The sequence below is a fragment of the Lepidochelys kempii genome, chromosome 6, assembly GCF_965140285.1.
Source record: "Lepidochelys kempii isolate rLepKem1 chromosome 6, rLepKem1.hap1, whole genome shotgun sequence".
In the NCBI taxonomy this organism is placed as follows: domain Eukaryota; kingdom Metazoa; phylum Chordata; order Testudines; family Cheloniidae; genus Lepidochelys; species Lepidochelys kempii.
Window position 1 is genome coordinate 29659548 of NC_136385.1, and position 21840 is coordinate 29681387.

The following is a 21840-nucleotide window of genomic DNA, read 5'->3' on the forward strand; positions in this document are numbered from 1 at the left end:
GATAAGTGCTGAAATTGTTCCTCTGTGATAGTCCACCACAGAACATTATCCTGATTTGCTGAAAAAATACAACCGCAGAAATGGTAGTGAAAGGCCTTATGTCTGAGCGGATCAGCTAGGCATGTTTTTTTTTTTTATTCTGAATCCCATTCTGTCTCCCCTTTCTCCCCACCAAAGTTCACACGCATACTGAGAGGTGCAGAAGTTGAGATATTTTCATCATGGCAACCACAGTAATGCAAATGGAAACCAGGGTCCAGCAACATCACTCCATTAAAGTCTCCAGCTCCCAGATGCAACGTATATCTCAGACTGTGGGAGGCAAGTATCATTTCAGTCTCTGGAAGCTGATACAACCCCAAAGGATGTTGTCATGGCTTTTAGATTATAAATTTGGCTAGCAGAGAGGTCTTTCCTCATAATGCTTGCATTTCTGACTGCATGGAGGAGTATGGTTGATCCAAATCAGTCCATGGACCAGGCTAGATACCACAGGCAAAAAACAGGCCTTAAGAGGCTAAAACCCAATGCAAAGTGCATGACAACAATAGTTATTGAAACCTCTTCATGGGACTTTTGATAAGCAGGTTTTCTATAGTCCTCATATTCATAGTCTATGAGTGCTTCACAATATATGATGTATTTATCCTCACAACAACCCCTATGAGGTAGGGAAGTGCCATTATCCCCATTTTACAGATGGGGAACTTAAATCTCAGAGAGACTAAGTGACTTGTCCAAAGTCACACACAGAAAGTCTGTGGTGAAGCAAGGTCTCAAGTCCCCAGGGTCACAAGTCCCAAGGCTAGTGCCCTATGCCCTGAACCAGGCTTCTATCCAGGTTTCAGCTGATCTAAACCATTTTCAATATAATTAATTTATGTTGGGGGTCCCTCCCCCACAAGAAATAAACACCTCAAAAAACACATTTCTGTTCCTCCTGGCTAATATATTTTTCTTCGAACAGGGGAAGTTGTTTCTAGGAAATCTTCTACCACGGTGGAGTCCTTCAGCATGGTGACACGCTCCTTTGAGATCCCTTTAGGAGAAAGCATCCCTGAATTTGTGGAGAAGCCTCATCCACTGACAGCCCCTGAGGGTAAGCAGCACCCCATTCCACTGAAAAGTCACCTCATTACCTGGACACTAAAGATATAATGTTTCAAAACAGGTGCCTGAAATGGGCTCACCAAACCTGCACGTGTGAGTGTAAACAGGGCATTGTATGTGCAAAACATGTAATTGAACACACAAAATGGATAACTGTTAGGACTGTCAAGCGATTACAAAATTAATTGTGATTAATCGTGTGATTAAAAAAATTAATCGCACCGTTAAACATTAATAGAATACCATTTATTTAAATATTTTTGGATGTTTTCTACATTTTCAAATATACTGATTTCAATTACAACACAGAATATGACGTGTACAGTGCTCATTTTATATTTATTTTTCATTACAAATATTTGCACAGTAAAAAAACAAAAGAAAAAGTATTTTTCAGTTCACCTAATACAAGTACTGTAGTGCGATCGCTTTATCATGAAAGTTGAACTTACAAATGTAGAATTATGTACAAAAAAACCTGCATTCAAAAATAGAACAATGTAAAATTTTAGAGGCTGCAAGTCCACTCAGTCCTACTTCTTGTTCAGCCCAGACGAACAAGTATGTTTACATTTGCAGGAGATAATGCTGCCCGCTTCTTGTTTACAATGTCACCTGAAAGTAAGAACAGGCTTTCGCATGGCACTCTGGTAGCCGGCATCGCAAGATATTTACATGCCAGATGCACTAAAGATTCATATGTCCCTTCATGCTTCAACCACCATTCCAGAGGACATGCGTCCATGCTGATGACAGGTTCTGCTCGGTAATAATCCAAAGCAGTGCAGACCGACGCATGCTCATTTTCATTATCTGAGTCAGAGGCCACCAGCAGAAGGGTTTTTTTTCTTTTTTAGGTGGTTCAGGTTCTATAGTTTCTGCATCAGTATGTTTGATTTCAGTTACAACACAGAATACAATATATATGAAAATGTAGAAAAACATCCAAAATATTTTATACATTTCAATTGATATTCTGTTGTTTAATAGTGTGATTAAAACTGTGATTAATCGTGATTAATTTTTTTAATCATGATTAATTTTTTTGAGTTAATTGCGTGAGTTAACTGCGATTAATCGACAGCCCTAGAAACTCTGCATGCAAATGCCTGATTTCATTTGCAAATGCCTGCCCTGTGTACTCATCCATTTGGTCAGATACATATCAACTATTTATTTTTAGGGCCCTGCCCTGCGCACATTGAAGTATATGACAGAACTCCCGTTGACTTCAAAGGTGCAGATCTGTCCTTAGTGAGAACCAAATTGTGCCTGCCTTCCTCAGGCAAACCTCCCATCTGGGGAAGTTTTGCCTAAGTAAGGCCAGCAGAACATGGCCCTTGTAAATAGACGAGTAAATAAATAAGTTTTCCAGTCATCCATAAGTCTTCTAGGAAAAGCAGAGTATACAAGATATGAATGTCTAATGTAAAACAGAAAGACAGACTTTTCAAGTCTTCAGTGCCCATCTTTCACAAAAAGGGGACAATCCCATTTTTACCTTTTCCTAAAAGTGCAGATCATTTTTAATGAACCAGTATAACCCGCAGTATAACTCCACTGGAATCAATAGAGTTACATTAATCTGACCTTTTCCAAAAAGGAAAAGAGGTTTATACCATTAAGATGACCCCAAGTAATTTAGGCGAGTGTAGAGAAACTACATAATGGATAAATGTTGTTCCTTTTTAATTCCTCACTCTAACATTTCTCCTCCTGGAATTTCAGGAGACAAAGCAGTATTTCGAGCTAAAGTGAAAGGTAACCCCAAGCCCAGTGTAACATGGAAAAGAGAAAGTGGGATACCAATAAAAGAGGGTTCAAAAATGTTTTTTGACAGTATCAATAAGGAGTTTGTGCTAAAGGTAATGCATGTTTTTTACTATTTTTGGCTTGTAACTGATTGTGTTATCATTATCTCTATACAAAAGCACTACAGCATTCTTCAGCAATGGTCTAAGACACCATCATTTGCCATAGTCCTGCTGTAAGATTTGGGGGGGATTGCTCATGATGTGTAGATGATGACATTCAGCCCTGTACTTAGCGCAGGGCCTTGATAGTAAGCACTGACCATTTTCTGTGCTACTTATTTGTACAGGGTCTAGCACTCTTGGGCCCTCATTTTTCATTGGGGTTGCCAAGCACTACTGTAATGGAAATGATGATACTAAATAATGCTGATGGACAACGTACGTCCCATTTCAGCCCTATTTCATATTTGGGATCATTTGCAACAGAAGTTCTGCCCTTATGTCCACCTTCCTGCATCTCTCCCATCTGCTCTGTCCTTGACCCTATCCTAATTCATGTCATCTTTCAGGCAGTCCTTTATGCTTACCAGCCTGCCAGCTGATGTATGCCAAGCTCCTTCCCGGTCCTCTTCCACAAAGCTCCCTCATGAAAACCCATCTATTCCTTGGGCCTCAAACCCCGTGCCTGGTAGCTGCCCTGTTCTTTGTTGGATGCTCTCCATGCTGGATATGCATGGTTTTGGTTACATTCATCTCTGTGCAGAGGGCCTGTGCAGAGGGCCCGCCTAAAGGACAGAGCAGGAAAGAAACTCATCTGTTTTTGCTGATAAAATATCCCATTTCAGGCCAAGAACCATTAAATCTAGAGCCTGATCCAAAGGTTATTGAAGTCAATTTAAAGACTCCCTGCCCCAGATCCTTAAAGTTAATTAGGCACCTAAGCTCCACTGACTTCACTAGGCTTTGGATCAGGTCGCTAGTGCTTGACCTTAATTTCCTTAATCACTTGAGTAGGGGTTGCAGGATTGGGCTCCAAGATTCTCCTTCAAGCGTTTCTATTTTCAAGAGATGATTTCATAAACTCGTGTTAAAAATAGGGTTTAAAAATAAATACATAATGGAATTCCTGAGTCCATTTTAATACATTTGAGCCACTAACACTTTTGGTCTCTTGGTCCATGTGTTTCTTCTTCCAGCTGGAGTCCCTTGCCCCAGATGATGCTGATAACTACAAGTGCATCGTTTCCAATGACCATGCTGATATCATCTACACTGTGTCCTTGATTGTGACTGAAAGTAAGTGCCCGGGGTCCAGCTTGATTAATAACTAGACTAATTAATTAAGAATGAGATTTGGAAGGATCCAATTAGCTCTTTTTAGGAATCTCAGTGAATGCTTGCTTCCAAGAGAGTTTTCACTACCAGGTGAGGAAAAAACTACCCTGCTGTAATGCTTTTTATTTGTGCAAGATGTAATGACTGTAACAGTCGAGATTTAGCAATAAAATTAGGTTATTTGACCATTTTAATATTTCTCAGATTTCTTGCTATCTAATTTCTATCTGTGATACTTATCTCCCCCCCTTCCCCGTTTGTCTGAGTGCCTAACAATCTATGGAGAACTGAGGCACACAGAGACTAAGTAACCTGCCCAAGGTCACACAGGAAGTCTGTAGTGAAGCCAGAAACTGAAATTGGTTCTCCTGAGCTTGCAGCTAGTATTCTAACCACTGGACCATCCTTCCTCTCAGAGCAGGAGTGATATTCACCCCACATAGAGGGCTAAGAAGGCTTGGGGTGGTGCAGAGGACTTGTGAGGGTGCTCTGAACTGAAGAGAATTTCACCTCAAGCACTAAAAAGCAGGCAGATCCCAACATATCTACTGTCCAGTTGGGCAATCAGGTGCATCTTTAAACTCCTCTTCCACTTCACCCCTGATGTGTTCCTGTGCACGGCACTGGGAGCCTTGTTAGCCTTTTTGTAGACACACTTGTCACCATTCCCGTTTGTTCATTTTGATTATTAACAATGACAATTTCCCCATCATTGTTTGGGGGGTGGGAAAGTGATGCTTACGGACATTTACCTGTGAGAAGCCAACGTTTCCATGGCAAACATCTTGCACAGCCATATGGGAGTTCTGGGTTTGGCAATGAGTTCGGCACTCTCCTTGTCTTGGTCCCTCCCTTCCCCAAGGGTAATAGTGACACAGCGCTTTTGGTTAGCTCCATTTTATTCTTATGTTGGCTTGTCAATATGCAGCGAGGAGATGTAGGAGCCCCAGAGCCCTGACAACAGCACGCACAGCTGGCACTACTAGGAGCCAAGCATCTCCCACAAAGCTGTGACTTCCAGAGGGCATCTTACCTCAGAAAAGGCTCTACGGTCATTCCCTCAGAGAAGCAACAGCATTTCCCCTCCACTACACAGTTTGACCAGTGGATCCACCTAATTACATATCGATAGCCCATTCTGTGCCTCATACTGCAAACTTGTAGACATCTGCTGTCAATCACTTCTCTGTAGAACAGGCTTAGGATGGTGCTCAAATCTCCCTGCATAGTGTTTTTATGTCTTCGGCCTGTCCAGCAGCTTTTGAGACTTCCTGAAGGATTTGCCCCTTAGCCTGCAGAGTGCATCAAAGCCATGGAATCCCTCTTGATGTTATTTGTATTGTTATTTATTATTACGCTTCAGCTGAATGAATACAGGTAGTTACTTTGGGATTTGTTTTTTCAGGTCAAGAAAAGTTGGATTTCAAAAAAATGCTTAAAAAAAGGTGAGGAGTTTTGTCTCTGGAGGACTTATGTATTATTTCTTTATTTTTATTTCTTTATTTCAATTAGCTGAGCTGGGTTTCTCTGGTGTGCACTGAGACACTAGGCCATTTCTACAGAGACACTTTACAGAGCAGAACAACAGCACGAGCAGTGCAGGGAACTGCTCAAGGCTCCCAGCTTTGGGACGGCCATGTTCAGACTCAGTAACTCACAGGTCAGCCCACTCTTCCCCTCTGGCCTCAGCACTGGAGGAGAAGGCAACTAACTCCCAGCAGATTCTCTGACAGTGGTGCCGGGGAATTCTCCCCTCCCTCCTTCCAGCAGTAGGGGAGACAAATATCCTGCCCCTTTTTCCCCACAAGCGGGGAGCCCCATTCGTGTTTGGAATCCTACCAATGGGAAGTCTGGCCCTACAGCTTCCACAGGCAGGAGTCCCATCACATCCAAAGCTGTAGAGGTGAGAGGTGCGTTTGTCACTTTGAAATATACCCTGCATTATATGGGGTCTATGCGCAGGGGCCCTCCTGCTCCAAAGAAGAAAGCGAAGAAGGTGACTGATGAGAAGGAAATGCTTGAGATCCTCTCCAAGGTGCCAAAAAAGGACTTTGAGAGGGTCTGCATGGAATACGGCTTCACCGACTTCCGTGGGCTCCTCAGGAAGCTAAAGGAGATGAAGAAGAAAGTGGAGGTTGAGGTTAGTAATGCCATCAGCTTTCAAAACACCTTGAACATGCATTTCTATTTTTGTGTCTATAATGAACAACACTCCTACGCATAAACCACACTACAGTAATGGCCTTCAGAGGCAGCATTGCTGAACACTTTACAGAAAGTCAGCTGTAAGCCAAGGAGAAAAGGATTTCATTAGAGATGGGCCTGGAAAAAAATCCACATCCAAACAAATTAGCAGAGGAAGGACAGTTCAAAATCCAAAACTGGATCCACATCCAAGTTTTGCATCTGGTCCTCTGGCTTCAATTTTCAAAGGGGCATAAAGTTATTAGGTGTCCAAATCCCACTGAAATTCAGCAAGGATAATGTGCCTTCAGCCCCTTTAGAAAATAACAAATGTTGTAAGAAGAATTCTCATTGTAACAAAAGCTTCCACTTGCTCAGCCAGAATCTTTTCTGTATTGTTGTTTATTATCTGTATTATGACAGCACCTAGAGATTTTATCCAAGATCAAGGCCCTATTGTGCTAGATGCTGTAAAACATAAACAGTCCCTGCTCTAAAGGGTTACTGTCCAACTAGAGAAGGGAGACAAGGGACATATTAATATCCCATTTGCAGAAGGAGAGCTGACACACAGAAAAAAAATTAAGTGGCATGCCCAAGGTCATACAGGGAGTCTGTGGCAGAGCCAGACATTGAACCCAGCTCTGCTGTGTTCCTATTCAAGTGCCTTAATCCCAAGGCCATCCTTGCTCTCTGCATGCACAAAAAACAATACCAGATGTCCAGAAGATGGAAACAGTATTGCTTTTTGAGTATCACAAATTCCAAGAACCAATGCGAAATAAAAATAATAGTAAAAAAATCTATTATTAATGGGAACAAAGATCCAGTCTACTTCAAGTTGTGGGAAGCAATACAGATTTCTGTTATATTTCTTCATAAACTGATCTTGCAGGCAGTCAAAGTTCTAAAACCTCTTGAGGATGTCTCAGCTAAAGTGGATTCCACAGCTATATTTGACACCATTCTGGAGCTGAAGGACCCCAATACTAAGATGACATGGTATAAGGTAACCTCCCATATTTCCTTTGGTTTGACTAAAATAGGTGGAGGTACTGAGATTCAATCTGTCAGTGTTACTTAACTCAGGGCTTAGCTATTCTAGCTGCACATTCAGTTGTGGGTGGGGAAAGGTGGTAAGAATGCTGTGTATTATTCAGTGTCCTGTCTGACAGGGTCTGTTTGAGGGGTGTACAACTAGTCCTACTCCTTCCTTTTGCTTTAGGTAAAGACACTGGAGTGCTACATCTTTGGTAAAGAATCCCTCTAGCACAGATTCCCCTGTTTGGTTTCTTTTCTTTTTAATTTTTACTAATCCCTCCAACTGCTGACCCTCCATTTATTTTGCCTGCAATCATGATAAGTCAACTCCTGATGTTTTACACAGTCAGCATAAACCCACAGCGAAATCAGTGCCAACTAAAGACTAAGCAAAAATGAAGGGCCAGATTCTGGCATCCTTTCTCACATTGAATGATACTTTAAATTGCAAGTCAGTGCATTGATTTCAGGGAGACTGTTCACAAAGTAAGGTACAAAGGAAATAAGAACACCAGAATATAGCCCTGAGTAAGGAGTTGCTATGCGTTAAAGACTCTATGTTCTTGGTCACAATAATTACCCATCTCAGCACTACATGATGTATTCTTCTAGTAGCCTGTTACAGCCTCTGAAAGGCTGACGTGCCTGGGCAAAGCATCATTGCTGATCACTGATTTCTATCTGAAACTGGTCAGTAGGCACAGAGATTGAGGACAATTATTGTAGGGTTTACCGTGCAGCCCCATTGCTGGCTAAGTTGCTGGACAAGCTCCTTAAACGTGGTGTTGTACATATTCCACATGCATCTGTGTTTCTTGGAAGAGCCTTTCAAAGGTGCCACATTGTCAAAGATGTCAATGTTCTCCTTTTCAGGGTAATGATCCCTTGCGTATTCAGTACTGCCTAGGAAAATATGAAATAAAGCAGATGGGTACAAAGTATATGCTATACATATTAAACGTGAATGAAAAAGACTGGGGCACCTACAGTCTAATTGTGGCTGACAAGAAACTCTCAGCTCAACTGAAAGTGATAGGTAATTTTTTATTTTTAAATGCATGATAGTGTGTATGTCACGATGAAACTGAAGATTACGTACTTAAAAGGACACTGTCAAGGTTGGTGAGTCAAACTCGAACCTATGTATCTTTTTTTATATCTATTTGCAACATCCATGACTCACTGGTCTTTCTATCCTGAAACAGAAACCCACTACGGTACATGTCCTGATTAACCTCACAAAAACCACTGTGCACATATGATCAAGGGATGTACATCTGAGATGGTAAATTTCAGCATGAAGCTTGGTTATTATACACAATAGGCCAAATTCCCCACTGACATCAATGGGGTTGGCTGGGATATGAGTCAGCAGAGTGTAGGGGGAAAGATGTAAATGATGAAAAACACCTTGAAAGTGTCCTTTTAATGGAAGTGAACCATGCTTACACAAAGTCACCAGGAATGGAGGGGAATGCACACACCCAGAGAAGATTGGAGACTTTTCTCCATTGCTAGTCCTTGCTGTTGCAGGACAAGTGTGTGGTTGCAGTTTCGCAGGAAATCATGGATCCTGTCCATTTTGCATACAGCAACAAATCTGCCTTAAATTACTGCCCAAATCATCAGGATAAAGACTGCCGCCTTCCTTACCCACAGTACTCCTGTTATGCCCCTTATCTGCCAACTCTTTCTGTTGCAGCTGGCCCATCTCCTGGGGACATGTTCTGCCACTAGTACTTGTGTTGGGAAGTATCTTATTTTGCTACTTGTTTTCAAGAGGACCGTAGGAAGAATAAGGTCCTCCTAATGCTGTCAGTTCTCATTCTTTATTCATGAAAGTAAAATATTACACTATGTGTCAAATACAAGTAGATGCATTTGGCACAGGTTATCCAGTAGGGTGACAAACTCCTCTTAGGCCACAGAGTGATCATGGAATGCTCTGTTTCTGAAATGGCAGCCTCGGGGTGTCTGACCTGACTGCCGTCTCTCTGCGTGGCAGATGGTTCCAGATGAAACACAAATTCCAGGAAGGTTTCTGGATCTTGGCTGCACTGACCTGAGGCCATTTGCTTTACAGCAGGGGTCTCAAACACACGGCCTGCAGGCTGCATGCGGCCCACGGAGTTATTTCCTGTGGTCCGCCATAGCTCACTTCACCCCATGCACCCCCAAGCCTCCAACTCCCCCAAAATGCACCGCATCCCCGCTCCTCCACCTACCTCCCAGTGCTTCCTGCCACCAAACAGCTGTTTGGCGGTGCTTAGACTTTCCAGGAGGGAGGGAGAAGGAGCGGGGACGCAGCGTGCTCAGGGGAGGAGGTGGAGAAGAGGCAGGGCCGGGGCGGGGATTTGGAGAAGGGGTTGGAATAGGTGCAGGGAAGTGGCGGAGTTGGGGCGGGGACTTTGGGGAAGGTGTTGGAATGGGGGCGGGGAAGGGGTGAAGCCTCATGGAAGGGGTGGAGTGGGGGCGGGGCAGTGGGCAGAGCGGGGGCTTTTGTTTCTTTGTATGAAAAGGTGTCAGTGATGCGGCCCCCGGGCCAATGTACTAGTCCTCACGTGGCCGTCGTGATGATTTGAGTTTGAGATCCCTGCTTTACGGTGACTAGAATAAAGGGGAGAAAAAGGAGTAAGGCAGAAGAACTGGACTAAGAAGTAATGTGCGCACTGGTGATCAGCTTTGTAGGAAAACTTTCCATTTTTATTAAGTCCCAGGGACCACGATCAGCCATAGCATAAGTGGACACAGGTCTCTGTGAAGTTAATCACAGGTGTGCCAGCTTATATTAAGGATGCATATGTCCCTGTTATCTCCATGCAAAAGAAATCAAAATGGTAGTGCCCAGTTCTCAGATGGTGCAAATCAATGTAGCTCTATTGACTTCAATGGAGCTATGTTGATTTGCTCCAGCTGAGGATCTGGCCCAACACAGTGTAGGAAAACCCCCTACATTTAGGAACAAATTTAAACTGTTAGCATGACTGTTTGTCTGTCCACATCTTAACAGATGAGCCCCTAAAGTTCCTGGCAGAACTGAAGCCACTGAAAGTGACAGAAAGGCAGACAGCAGTGTTTGAAATCCGCCTGTCCAAAAAAGTGCCCAATTTCACCTGGAAGTTCAATGGGAAGGAGCTGAAGAGGGATGACAAATATGAGATCATCACATCTGACGATGGATTAACCCACACGTTGAAAATAAAGGACGTTCGGCCCAGCGACATTGGAGAATTTAGTGCCCAGGCTGGGGATCTGGTGCAGAAAGCGCCACTCTTCATTGAACGTAAGTGATGCAGGGATGGCATGCCTGAGCAGTATGTATGTAATCAAACCTTTCATGGCAGCATTTGAATGGGGGACCTACAGAGATGAAAAGCCCCGCTAACTCCATTAGCTGAAAGTAGTAGCAGACTCATCAAGTGCTTTTGTGGATCAGTCACTGAAGGGGACAAAGACCATACTTTTCTGTTGTGGATTCCATAGACTGTAGGGAATTTTAGAAGAAACCTCTCAGGTTCAGAAGGCACAGTCCCTATTTCATGGAGATTTAGCTATTGATCATTGTCCAACTGATTTGATTTAAAACAGAGGGCAAATGCATAGGGAAATTTGAAGGGAAAGAGAGGAGTTTACCAGCAAAAGCACAATAAGACTGAACTTATTGATTACATGAAAACAGAGAACAATCAAAATGGAGCAAAGAAAAAAAAAAGTATTCAACTCAGAATCTGCCGCATTTCAACAGAAGAGGAGATGATCCCCTGTGTATGTTTTGCATTAGTTTAAGGCTGCAAAGCTCTTCAGGGATCTTGTGCAAATGTAAGATCAGTGCTATCACCAGTATTGTGGTAACCGTAACCAACACCACAATACCTTGGAGTCCTTTCTAATATTGTTTTTGGTGAAAGAGCTATCTCCATCGCCCTACTCATGTGTGCCCAGTACTTTACCCTCCCAATCTTTCTGGGATTCCTGTCCATGCTACTCCAGGCCCTCAGCAAAGGTTTTCAACCTACCCTTCTCAGATGTGTCCCAAAATGCTTTGCTGTCATTACCAAGGGGCTTCAAATAGAATCAGCATCATTGTTTTGGAGGCATTTGAAGAGGACCAGTTGCAAACAATGAAGCAAGTCCTTTTTGGTGCAACCATAGAGTTAAGGAATGGGAGCCAGCCTCTCATGTTTCAGTTTAGGTCTCCACCCAAAGACTATTACATGAGGCACCAAGGTTTTATACTCAGACAGCCGTGCAGTTTGCACCATACTCATCAGGGAAAATATGTCACCTACAGAAGCGGCAGCCATCTTGGAAGTAAAGTTCTAAGCTTGGAATCTCTGTTCCCCACAACAGCATATTAATACCCCGCTGAGGTGATACTAACAGACCCTCTCTAGCCTTGATTTCTAAGATTATTCCGCAAATATGAAATTTCATACTGCTGATCTCTTTACCCTCCCTCTTTCTCAAGGAATTCCAATTAAATTTCTCAGCAACCTGAAGAATGTCCGAGTCAAGGAGAAGGGGAAAGCTTGCCTGGAGTGTGAGCTGACCTCTAAAGATGTTACGCTGAAGTGGATGAAGGATGGGAGGGTGATTGAGAGGTCTGACAAATACAGCATGACACGTGAAGGGAAGAGGGCAGAGCTAATCATTGATGATGCTGAGCTGAGTGACTCAGGAGAGTACACAGTGGTTGCTATGCAAGATAATGACCCAACAGAGTACTGCAGCACTGCCAATGTAACGGTGGAAGGTAAGGGCAACTGGGTCAAGAGCATGGTTTGAATTGAGAAGAGAAACAAACTTTAATCGTGCTGCGCTGTTCTACGTTACAGAGATGCTGTCTTGTCTAGTGGGGACAGCAGGGGACTTGGCATCAGGTGACTTGGGTTCTGTTTCTCACTCGGCAGTGTACTTGCTCTTTGACATGGGGCAAAATCACTTAACCTCCTTGTGCATCTGTTTTCCTATTTGTAGAGCAGAGATAATAGATAACCATTATCTGCTAAGTGCCTTTCTTTGATCCAAGATGCTATATAAGCATAAAGCAGTAGATGAAGACCTTGCATACAGGCGTCTGAAACTCACAAGTATTCAGTGACTCTTTGTGATTTTAATCAGTGTGAGCGTAAGGGAGTCTTATCCTGATACTTTAAAGTGTCCCGCGAAGCATCTGATTGCCTCCCGCCCAGTACCAGTAGTACATAGGCCACAGTTTCAGGAGATCACTGATGTAAATATTAATGATCATTATTGTTACAGGTTTCAGAGTAACAGCCGTCTTAGTCTGTATGCGCAAAAAGAAAAGGAGTACTTGTGGCACCTTAGAGACTAACCAATTTATTTGTGCATAAGCTTTCGTGAGCTACAGCTCACTTCATCGGATGCATACTGTGAAAAATACAGAAGATGTTTGTTTTTATACACATAAATCATGAAAAAATGGGTGTTTATCACTACAAAAGGTTTTCTCTCCCCCAACCCCACTCTCCTGCTGGTAATAGCTTATATAAAGTGATCACTCTCCTTACAATGTGTATGAAAATCAAGGTGGGCCATTTCCAGCACAAATCCAGGTTTTCTCCCCCCCCCCAATCCCTCCCCCTACACACACACACAAACCCATTATCCTGTTGGTAATAGCTTATCTAAAGTGATCACTCTTCTTACAATGTGTATGATAATCAAGGTGGGCCATTTCAAGCACAAATCCAGGGTTTAACAAGAACGTCTGAGGAAGGGGGGGGTAGGAAAACAAGGGGAAATAGGTTACCTTGCATAATGACTTAGCCACTCTCAGTCTCTATTCAAGCCTAAGTAAATTGTATCCAATTTGCAAATGAATTCCAATTCAGCAGTCTCTCACTGGAGTCTGGATTTGAAGTTTTTCTGTTGTAATATCGCAACTTTCATGTCTGTAATCGCGTGACCAGAGAGATTGAAGTGTTCTCCGACTGATTTATGAATGTTATAATTCTTGACATCTGATTTGTGTCCATTTATTCTTTTACGTAGAGACTGTCCAGTTTGACCAATGTACATGGCAGAGGGGCATTGCTGGCACATGATGGCATATATCACATTGATAGATGTGCAGGTGGACGAGCCTCTGATAGTGTGGCTGATGTTATTAGGCCCTGTGATGGTGTCCCCTGAATAGATATGTGGGCACAGTTGGCAACGGGCTTTGTTGCAAGGATAGGTTCCTGGGTTAGTGGATCTGTTGTGTGGTATGTGGTTGCTGGTGAGTATTCGCTTCAGGTTGGGGGGCTATCTGTAGGGAAGGACTGGCCTGTCTCCCAAGATCTGTGAGAGTGTTGGGTCATCCTTCAGGATAGGTTGTAGATCCTTGATAATGCATTGGAGGGGTTTTAGTTGGGGGCTGAAGGTGACGGCTAGTGGCGTTCTGTTATTTTCTTTGTTAGGCCTGTCCTGTAGTAGGTGACTTCTGGGACCCACCTGCGGAAGTGAAGAAACAGATTGATAGAGCCAGAAGGCTAAGGAGAGTGATCACTTTAGATAAGCTATTACCAACAGGAGAGTGGGTTTTGGGGGGGGGAGGGCAGAAAACCTGGATTTGTGCTGGAAATGGCCCACCTTGATTATCATACACATTGTAAGGAGAGTGATCACTTTACATAAGCTATTACCAGCAGGAGAGTGGGGTGGGGGGAGAGAAAACCTTTTGTAGTGATAAACACCCATTTTTTCATGATTTGTGTGTATAAAAACAAACATCTTCTGTATTTTCCACAGTATGCATCCGATGAAGTGAGCTGTAGCTCACGAAAGCTTATGCTCAAATAAATTGGTTAGTCTCTAAGTACTCTTTTTCTTTTTATTATTGTTACATGAACATATATTGTAATGGTATTATTAGTCCTGTAGAATAAACTGCTGTCTAGAAAATTCGATGGAAAGAGGCAAAGCCAAAAAGGGGAAAAAACTCAACATAACCCAGTTGCATGCACCTGGTACTTCAGCTTAAACCAGAGTCAGTTTTTTCTGAGTTCTAGTGGCTTTTACCATATTCAGGTGACTAATGGTGGAGGCAAGTTGGCTTTGATGTATACCGAGCTTCCTGCCATAAAAAGTGTTGTCTCATAGAAGCCCATCTTAGAAGAACCGGCACAGAGAATGAATGGATAAACACCTATTTCCCCCACATAAAGCCAGACGGTGAGGCAGGGCAGAGGCAGTGCACAGACTTGTCATTCAGGAAGGACAGGCTCAGAACAAAGCTCAGTATTCATAATCCCAGGAAGGATGGAGAGACCAAATGCAGCACAGGTTTAAACAAGACTAATAGGGGGCTTGGGCATACTCTGAGAGGGGGGCATGACCCCACCCCCACCATGACCCTGCCCATGGACCAGGGGCTTCACCCCTGTTTGGGGTGGCAGTGGCAAGGGACCCCCACACAACAGCTGGGCTGGGCACACCACCCTTTCCACAGACCACTGCTCCTCATCTCCAGGTAAACGGGGGTCTGTTCCGAAAGGGGAAGGACTCTTCCACACACACCTAAGCAGAGGACTCGGGGTGAGGGGGAAGGAGACTCTGCCAATACCACCTCAGCAGAGCCAGGCTGGGGTGGCAACAAAGCCCTTCGCAATGCAGTCTTCTATCAGAGTAGTTTGGCATGGTTCCTCCCCGCCCCGCCGTGCCCGAGAGCATGATGTTTCAGAGTTAACAGCCCTTTGAAATGAATGTGGCGATCCACTCCTTTACAGCTATTGTTTCAGGCTCCCTGCAGACTCAGGCAGGGGTCACTGCATGGGTTACACACGGGTCATTTTTTCAACATATCTTTGTGCAGCCATGAGGGCTATGAAGAGAACGGTTTTAAAATGAAAACTCAGATTCCTGTGCCATCATGTGCCTATAGAGACTATCCCTTAACCTGGCCCTGGGTTTGTGGAATGTGCCCGCTCATGTCAGGTTGAATTTGGCTCTTGGTCTTCAGGGGAACGGAGGGAAGAGGCCAACACAAAGACTGATATATGAGTGCCATCTACAGGCCACTTGTTAGAATGTCATAAACAGCATCTGCAGGGCTGGCTGTGTATTCCATCCTCCTGGCTAGGGGAAGATCAAGGGTATATTTTAGCTTCTCCTACTTCTTCAGTCAGAAAATTGGGGGCAGAGGGGGGGGAGAGATTTCACATGAACAGGTGTCCTGATGAGCTTTCAACTACTCTGGCCTTTTTAAAACTTGATTTAAAACCCATCCCTTTATAAAGACCACCTCCTTCCTATTTTCCAGAGGGGGCAGGTCAGAAGCAATGAATTTACCCCCAATGGCCTTTGCGCACTGAGGAGAGATTTCTTAGAGAGACATTCTTTCCCCCGTTTCTTGGGAAGCTTGACTGTACAATCGCTATTGGCATATCAGCCCCTTCCAGTTGTCCCCATCTCTCAGCTGTGATATATTAACACATTCACCTGTCCTCCTTGTTGGCAGATGTCTCTGCCAGTGGGTTTCTCTGCTCCCTTTTCCCATCATAAAATTGAACTTATCAATTAGAGACACGAGCCAGTGTGTGATCCTAGTAAGTGTCTAGTTGTTTATCACAACTGAACCAAACACCTTTATGGTATGAGGTTTATCCCTTGCTAATTCTGTGCTTTGGTGCAGAAGCGCTTGGTGAGTCAAAGTTGTTTTTACTCACTGTCCTTATTCACTTATTCCTTACTCTCCCTGGGATTTTTTTCAGAGAGATTTGCTACAGTTAAGAGCGGCATGTCAGACGTTCAGGCTCCAACTGGGAACCCAGCAGAGCTCTGCGTTGTCCTCAATGATGAGAAGGTAGAGGGAGTTTGGCTGAAGGATGGCAAAGAGGTAAAGAGTTTATGTTGTAATTAGAAAAATGAAGGGCTGGAAAAACTTAGTGGGATTTTTGCCTGAGTAAGGACTGCAGGTATCGGCCCAGTGTTGATAACTTGGAAAGGAATTTAGAATAAGGATGGACAAACTGGTCTAAGTCTTCCCAACTCAATGGAACCTCTCTCTTCTTTATGTTTTGAATCCCTTTAGCTTGGCACCCACCCTTTCTTTGTTTGTCATCTATCTTCCTCTGCCAAGTACCCCAAAAGTCATTGGATCACTCCCTTCCCACACCTTCTAACCAACCTTCTCAGCCTCTCCCTCTCTCTCAGGGAATCACATCCTTCCCCACAGGGTCAGCAGGTCCCACTCCCTCCCCACCCCAGGTCGTCAGCAAATTTGGCAATGTATCCACTGGACACCAAGGTGCTGCCCCAGTCAGATGTCATGTGCAGAGTGGCTCCCCCAGTGAGAAGCACTGATCATTCAGATCCTCACAGTGAATACATAACACCCGACACTGACACTCTTTTCAGCCAAGAATCACAAAGCATTTTACAAGCGTACAAGCCAGGACTCTTTGTTCCTTGTTCTAATCAGGCCCTTATAGTCAAGAATCTCTGATTAGGTCTTTTGTAAACTGCCTTAATCTTCCTTTCAGATCACGGATATGACAGGGATCCAGATAGTCAAGCAGGGAGCTGTCCACAAATTGATCATTGACAAAATGGGAGAGGAACATGAAGGGAAGTACACGTTCAGAGCCAAGGGGGCAGAAAGTGAGGCCACCGTAGCCATTGCAGGTACTACCTCCTTTCCTTAACACTACTCACGAATCAATCATTTGCACGTGTCGGATCCAATTTCTAACAGGCCTCCTTCCTGGGGCCTGTGACATTTGCAGTCTCATCCACTTGTTTGTGCAAAACCCCATTTCTTGACACACAAAAGGCCATTTGCTCACGCTTTAATGGGAGTAAATCAGAAAATCATTTTAAGTGGCTAGATTTAGGAGCCTATCTTTACGCATCGCAATTTGAAAAAATGTGGCCTGAACCATTTGTTGAGTATTATTCCTGTAGGAACAACAAGAAAAATCTTCTAGCAGGAAAATATTTTTTTTGCCTAACTCTTGGCAGGCAGGTGGCGCTAGCTGAGCTCTTCAAACTCCCTTCACTTTTAACATAGCAGTCAGCCTGCTTCTGTCCTTTAAATGAGTGGGGCTCAGACTGGTGATTGTTACTGAGACATCGGGCAGAGTGTAGCACAAATTAGTTACTAACATATGAACATTCCAGATTGAAAAAAATGTAACTGAACTCTTTAACTAAAAACCTACACTGAGTAATTTGGTTGGGGCTGTAGATCGTGACTTCTTTTGTTCAAAAAAGGATTTTTTTGACAAAAAGTGGCCTTTTATAAATGAAATTTTTCATGGAAAAAAAATGGTTTCTAAAAGTTCTGGTTGTATGCACAAAAAATGAAAACAGAAATTGTTTCGCTGTCGGAGGGGAGATCAGTTTTTCATTGACAAACAGGACAATTTCAGCAAAATATGTTGTTTAAAATTATGAAATCTTTTTTATAAAAAAATTGGCAGAAAATACTGTTTTCCAACCAGCTCTAGTGGCAGACGTATTCTGCAACATTATTCATAGTGCACAATACTTTTCTATTCCCGTAGTACCTTACTCTGCAAGTAGTCTCACTGGTTTTATAGAATCACAGAACCATAGGGTTAGAAGGGACTGCCAGGATTATCTAGTCTAACCCCCTACCAAGATGTAGGATCCCTATGGAACCCCATTTGAGACCTCCTTCCAATCTGACATCACTCCATGAATAATTACTCATTGTTTGCAATTGCTGAAGCAATTATGTGTGTACTTAATGGATACATAATTTCATAGTACTCAGTAGAATTTGGCCCTTGGTCAGGAGCATCACAGGGATTAGCCTTGTGCCTTGCAGAGCTTAGAATCACCACAAGATTTAACCTTCAGTCCTCTGGAACTCAGGAACTTCTTGAGACTGATGCTCCCTGGAGGCCCCTTGTCTCCTCTTCTGCTGAGCTGGACAGTCTTGGGCAAGCCAGATAGGTCTCTGTACGGTAATTGGGAAAACCGGAATATCTGAATCCAAAGGTAGTGAATATACTGGGAGCCCCTCAGGACCTTCATAAAATCAGGGATTCTACCATTAAAGAAATTTGAGGGTGAAGGAGTTAAGGCCCTGAACAATGCCACTGTGGCAGGGGAACTCACTAATGCATTAAAAGCACCAGAGTATCTTTGTGGCTGCAGTTATTCATGTGTCTTTTTTCCATTTTTTTCCAAGATGTTCCTGTCATTGACCCATCTGTGCTGGAGGTTTTGGCAGCACACCCAGTGACTGTGAAGGCCGGGCATACAGCATACATCAAGGTCCCATTCAAGGGAAAGCCACTGCCAAAAGTCACCTGGTTCAAGGACGGTATTGAGGTGACAGAGGAGGAGAAGGTTGTGATGGAAAAAGCCAGTGACTTTGCAATGCTCACAATAAAAAACTGTGTGAGAGAAGACAGCGGAAACATTATGCTGAAGCTGAAAAATGATTGTGGTTCAGCTATTGCTAATATGTTTCTCAACGTTGTTGGTAGGTCCTGAACAAATAGCAATTCACTGGTTCTGTAGACATGTAGAGTTGTAAAGGTGCAGTCTGAGGCCACTGTGGGTCCAAAGCTCAGAATCCCTGCATGGGGGACAGAATGTGACTCAGAAGATCAGCTGGTGTAAATCCGTGTAACTCTAACACCGATTTACACCAGATGAGGAGATAGCCTTCTAAATACTGGCCATCCACTCACTGTTTATCTCCCAATGTTGCAGACAAACCAAAACCACCACAGGGTAAAGTGGAATTGCTAGAGCATACGGGAAAATGCATTAAAATGAAATGGAAAGCACCCAGAGACAATGGAGGAAAGCAAGTGACCCATTTCATCATTGAAAAGAAGATGGCTGGGAAAAAGTCCTGGATCAAAATTGGGGAAACTGACAGCAAACACACCACATTTGCCACTGATAAGGTGGAGGAAGGTAAAGCCTATCAGTTCAGAATCATTGCTGTCAATGCAGAAGGTCTGAGTGATCCACTGGAGACAGAAGAAATCTTTGCTGGGGAACCTATTGGTAAGCACCTGAGCATTCCAGAGCTGCCATTTTTAATGTGGCTTTATTTTTGCTCCTTCCCTCCCCCACCTCCCCACCCCCAAGAGGACATTGTCTCTTCTTTGACTTTCTGTACTTCAGAGTTGAAAGCTCCAAGAAGGGCAGGCCCTTTGTAACCATCCCTCACTTGGTCTGACAGTCGGTTTGAACCAGGGACAGTGTCCTTTGACGGCAAGCAGTAGGGTATTATGCATGGCAGGGCTGCTTGAAATTTGAAATTTTTTCATCAAATCAATTTTTTGACAAAAATGGGGAGTAGGCGGGAAGGGACTAAACTATTTTTTTAAAGTGTCTACTTTCTATGCAAAATTTAAATTAAAAAAATGAATGCCCAAAAACAAAATAATTTTTTAGCCAATAACTGAAATATTTCAATTCTGAAATGCTTTCAGAGTGTCTCATGAGATTTGTAATGTAGGCATCTCATGCTCCCGTTCTCTTCTGTGGACCAGGATCCTTAGTCTAACTACACTTCCCATAATGCACCACACCCATCTGACTTGCTATCATTCACAGTCTTGGTGCATCCTGGGAGATATAGTCCAATCAGGAAGCTCAGCCAACATAAGAGAATGAGAGCCTGAGGTGCTGGAACTACAGCTTCCAATAGGCACTGTGGCAGTATTTCAGAATACAAATATTTCACTTTTTGAATGAAAAATTTCCATTTTTTATTTTTCACTGAAAATTTTAAATTTTCCGTGGAAAATGTCATTAAAAATTATTTTCCACATTTTAAAAAAAAAGTTAACTGACCAGTTCTCTGGTGGAACTTCCAACCTTGGCTATTCTTGGAGTGCTTGCTCATGTCCATTCCATATTAGGTGTGTGTGCTCCGGTGCCTGAAGTTTTTCCCTCAGCAGTATCCACAGGGGACCCTCTGGAGCTCTGGTGCCCTCTGGAGTGGCACCTGCATGACGTGGTATAAGGGGCGCCACCGGTTTCCCCCACCCTCAGTTCCTTCTTGCCGCCAGTGACAGTGCTAGAACATCCATTGCTTTGGGTAGCGCTGTTCTATTCTCTGTTCTTGCAAATTTTGAAATCCTGTAAACTAGTTATATATAGTTAGTAGTTTCTTAGTTGCCCTTAATAGTAGTTCTCAAACTCTTCGTTAGTCCCAGAGGGGACCCAGCCGGGGGTCAGGGCATGCCCCGGTCCCCAGGCTTTAAGCCCTGTGATCGCTGCAGATGGCCTATGCCCATTAGCGATCCACATACCAGCTGCCTAAGGTGCTTAGGCGAAGGGCACATAAGTGACAAGTGCCATATCTGTAAGTCCTTCAAACCTAGGATGAAAAAGGAGCGCGATATCTGTCTAAAAGCATGCCTAATGGAGTTGGCACTCACTCCGGCACCAGAGCAGCGGTCCGACTCCACACTGAGCACCGTGGCCTGCATGTGCAGTGCTCCCCTGGTGCAGTCCATGAGCTGGCACCAGTCTCACTCCATGGTTCCTGTCAAGAAGCCGAAAAAGTCTGTGTGGGGAAGATCTCCTACCTCCTGCAAGGGAAAGAAAAGATCAGGAGGAGAGCCAAGACCTGTGTTGGGCAGCTCAACATCCCCCTCGGGAAGTCGGGCCCCAGCTCAAGTCGAGCGGTGCAGCCCATCACATACTTTGCCTGTGACTCTGGATAGCAGTGCAGGCCCTGGCCAGCTTCAGGTGCTGTCAATGCCTGAAGCCCTTCAAGAGGCTCAGGAGATCCTGACGCTCTCGGAGCCTCCCTCATCGGCTCCTGTGGTACCCCAGTCTCAGGGAAAACCCACGTTGGGACCTATGCATGTGTCCCCACCTCAGTACTACTGTTCCCCATTGAGAGGGATGTCCCACCAGCGTTGGCCCGCCCGCAGCCGCCACGCCTCAGGACTGCAGAGGCAGGCTCAGCAGAGCCCTCTTCGGTCCCCATATTGGGGGCACCAATCGAGGGACTCAAGGCATACTTTGCCGGTAGATTGACGCAGACCCTCTGAGGCACTTGCCACCCAGCAAGAATTCTGGGACCAGCTCCGACTGTCCTCAAGGGCCCAGGACCTATCCTGGGACCGATTGGACACCAGAGACCGCCGATTGCCAGGCTGTCATTGCCTGTTTCCAAAGGGAAGGTCGCCATACTCAGGACAATCCTCCCGGCAACTGGCCCATAGTAGCTCCCGTTCCCATTTGATGTCCTGGTACTGATGGAGTAGCGTGACACATGGCTCACCAGGTATCGGACGCAGATCTGCCACACGCCATCAGTCCCCAAGAGCCCAACCAAGACCAGGCGCCGGTCGGACAAGAGGCACCACTCAGACCAATCCTGGTTGCCTGGTACTGACCACTCCACTGGTAGCTCTGGCTTGGAGCAAGGTGATACTTACCTCGCTGCGGTGGTGGACAGACC

At 44.3% G+C, this 21840-nt stretch overlaps 1 protein-coding gene across 1 annotated transcript in view; it reads left to right on the top strand.

The window, feature by feature from the left end:
- Positions 1 to 221: 221 nt before the first annotated feature.
- IGSF22 (immunoglobulin superfamily member 22) overlaps positions 222 to 21840 on the top strand; it is a 42117-nt gene continuing 20498 nt past the window's right edge. Inside the window, exons 1-14 of the mRNA XM_073350322.1 lie at positions 222 to 321; positions 968 to 1099; positions 2839 to 2975; positions 4061 to 4160; positions 5605 to 5644; positions 6162 to 6339; positions 7279 to 7392; positions 8298 to 8460; positions 10435 to 10707; positions 11893 to 12177; positions 16142 to 16266; positions 16913 to 17054; positions 18589 to 18885; positions 19119 to 19421. Of these exons, the coding sequence (XP_073206423.1) occupies positions 222 to 321; positions 968 to 1099; positions 2839 to 2975; positions 4061 to 4160; positions 5605 to 5644; positions 6162 to 6339; positions 7279 to 7392; positions 8298 to 8460; positions 10435 to 10707; positions 11893 to 12177; positions 16142 to 16266; positions 16913 to 17054; positions 18589 to 18885; positions 19119 to 19421 (2389 nt within the window). The remainder of the gene's footprint in view (positions 322 to 967; positions 1100 to 2838; positions 2976 to 4060; positions 4161 to 5604; positions 5645 to 6161; positions 6340 to 7278; positions 7393 to 8297; positions 8461 to 10434; positions 10708 to 11892; positions 12178 to 16141; positions 16267 to 16912; positions 17055 to 18588; positions 18886 to 19118; positions 19422 to 21840) is intronic.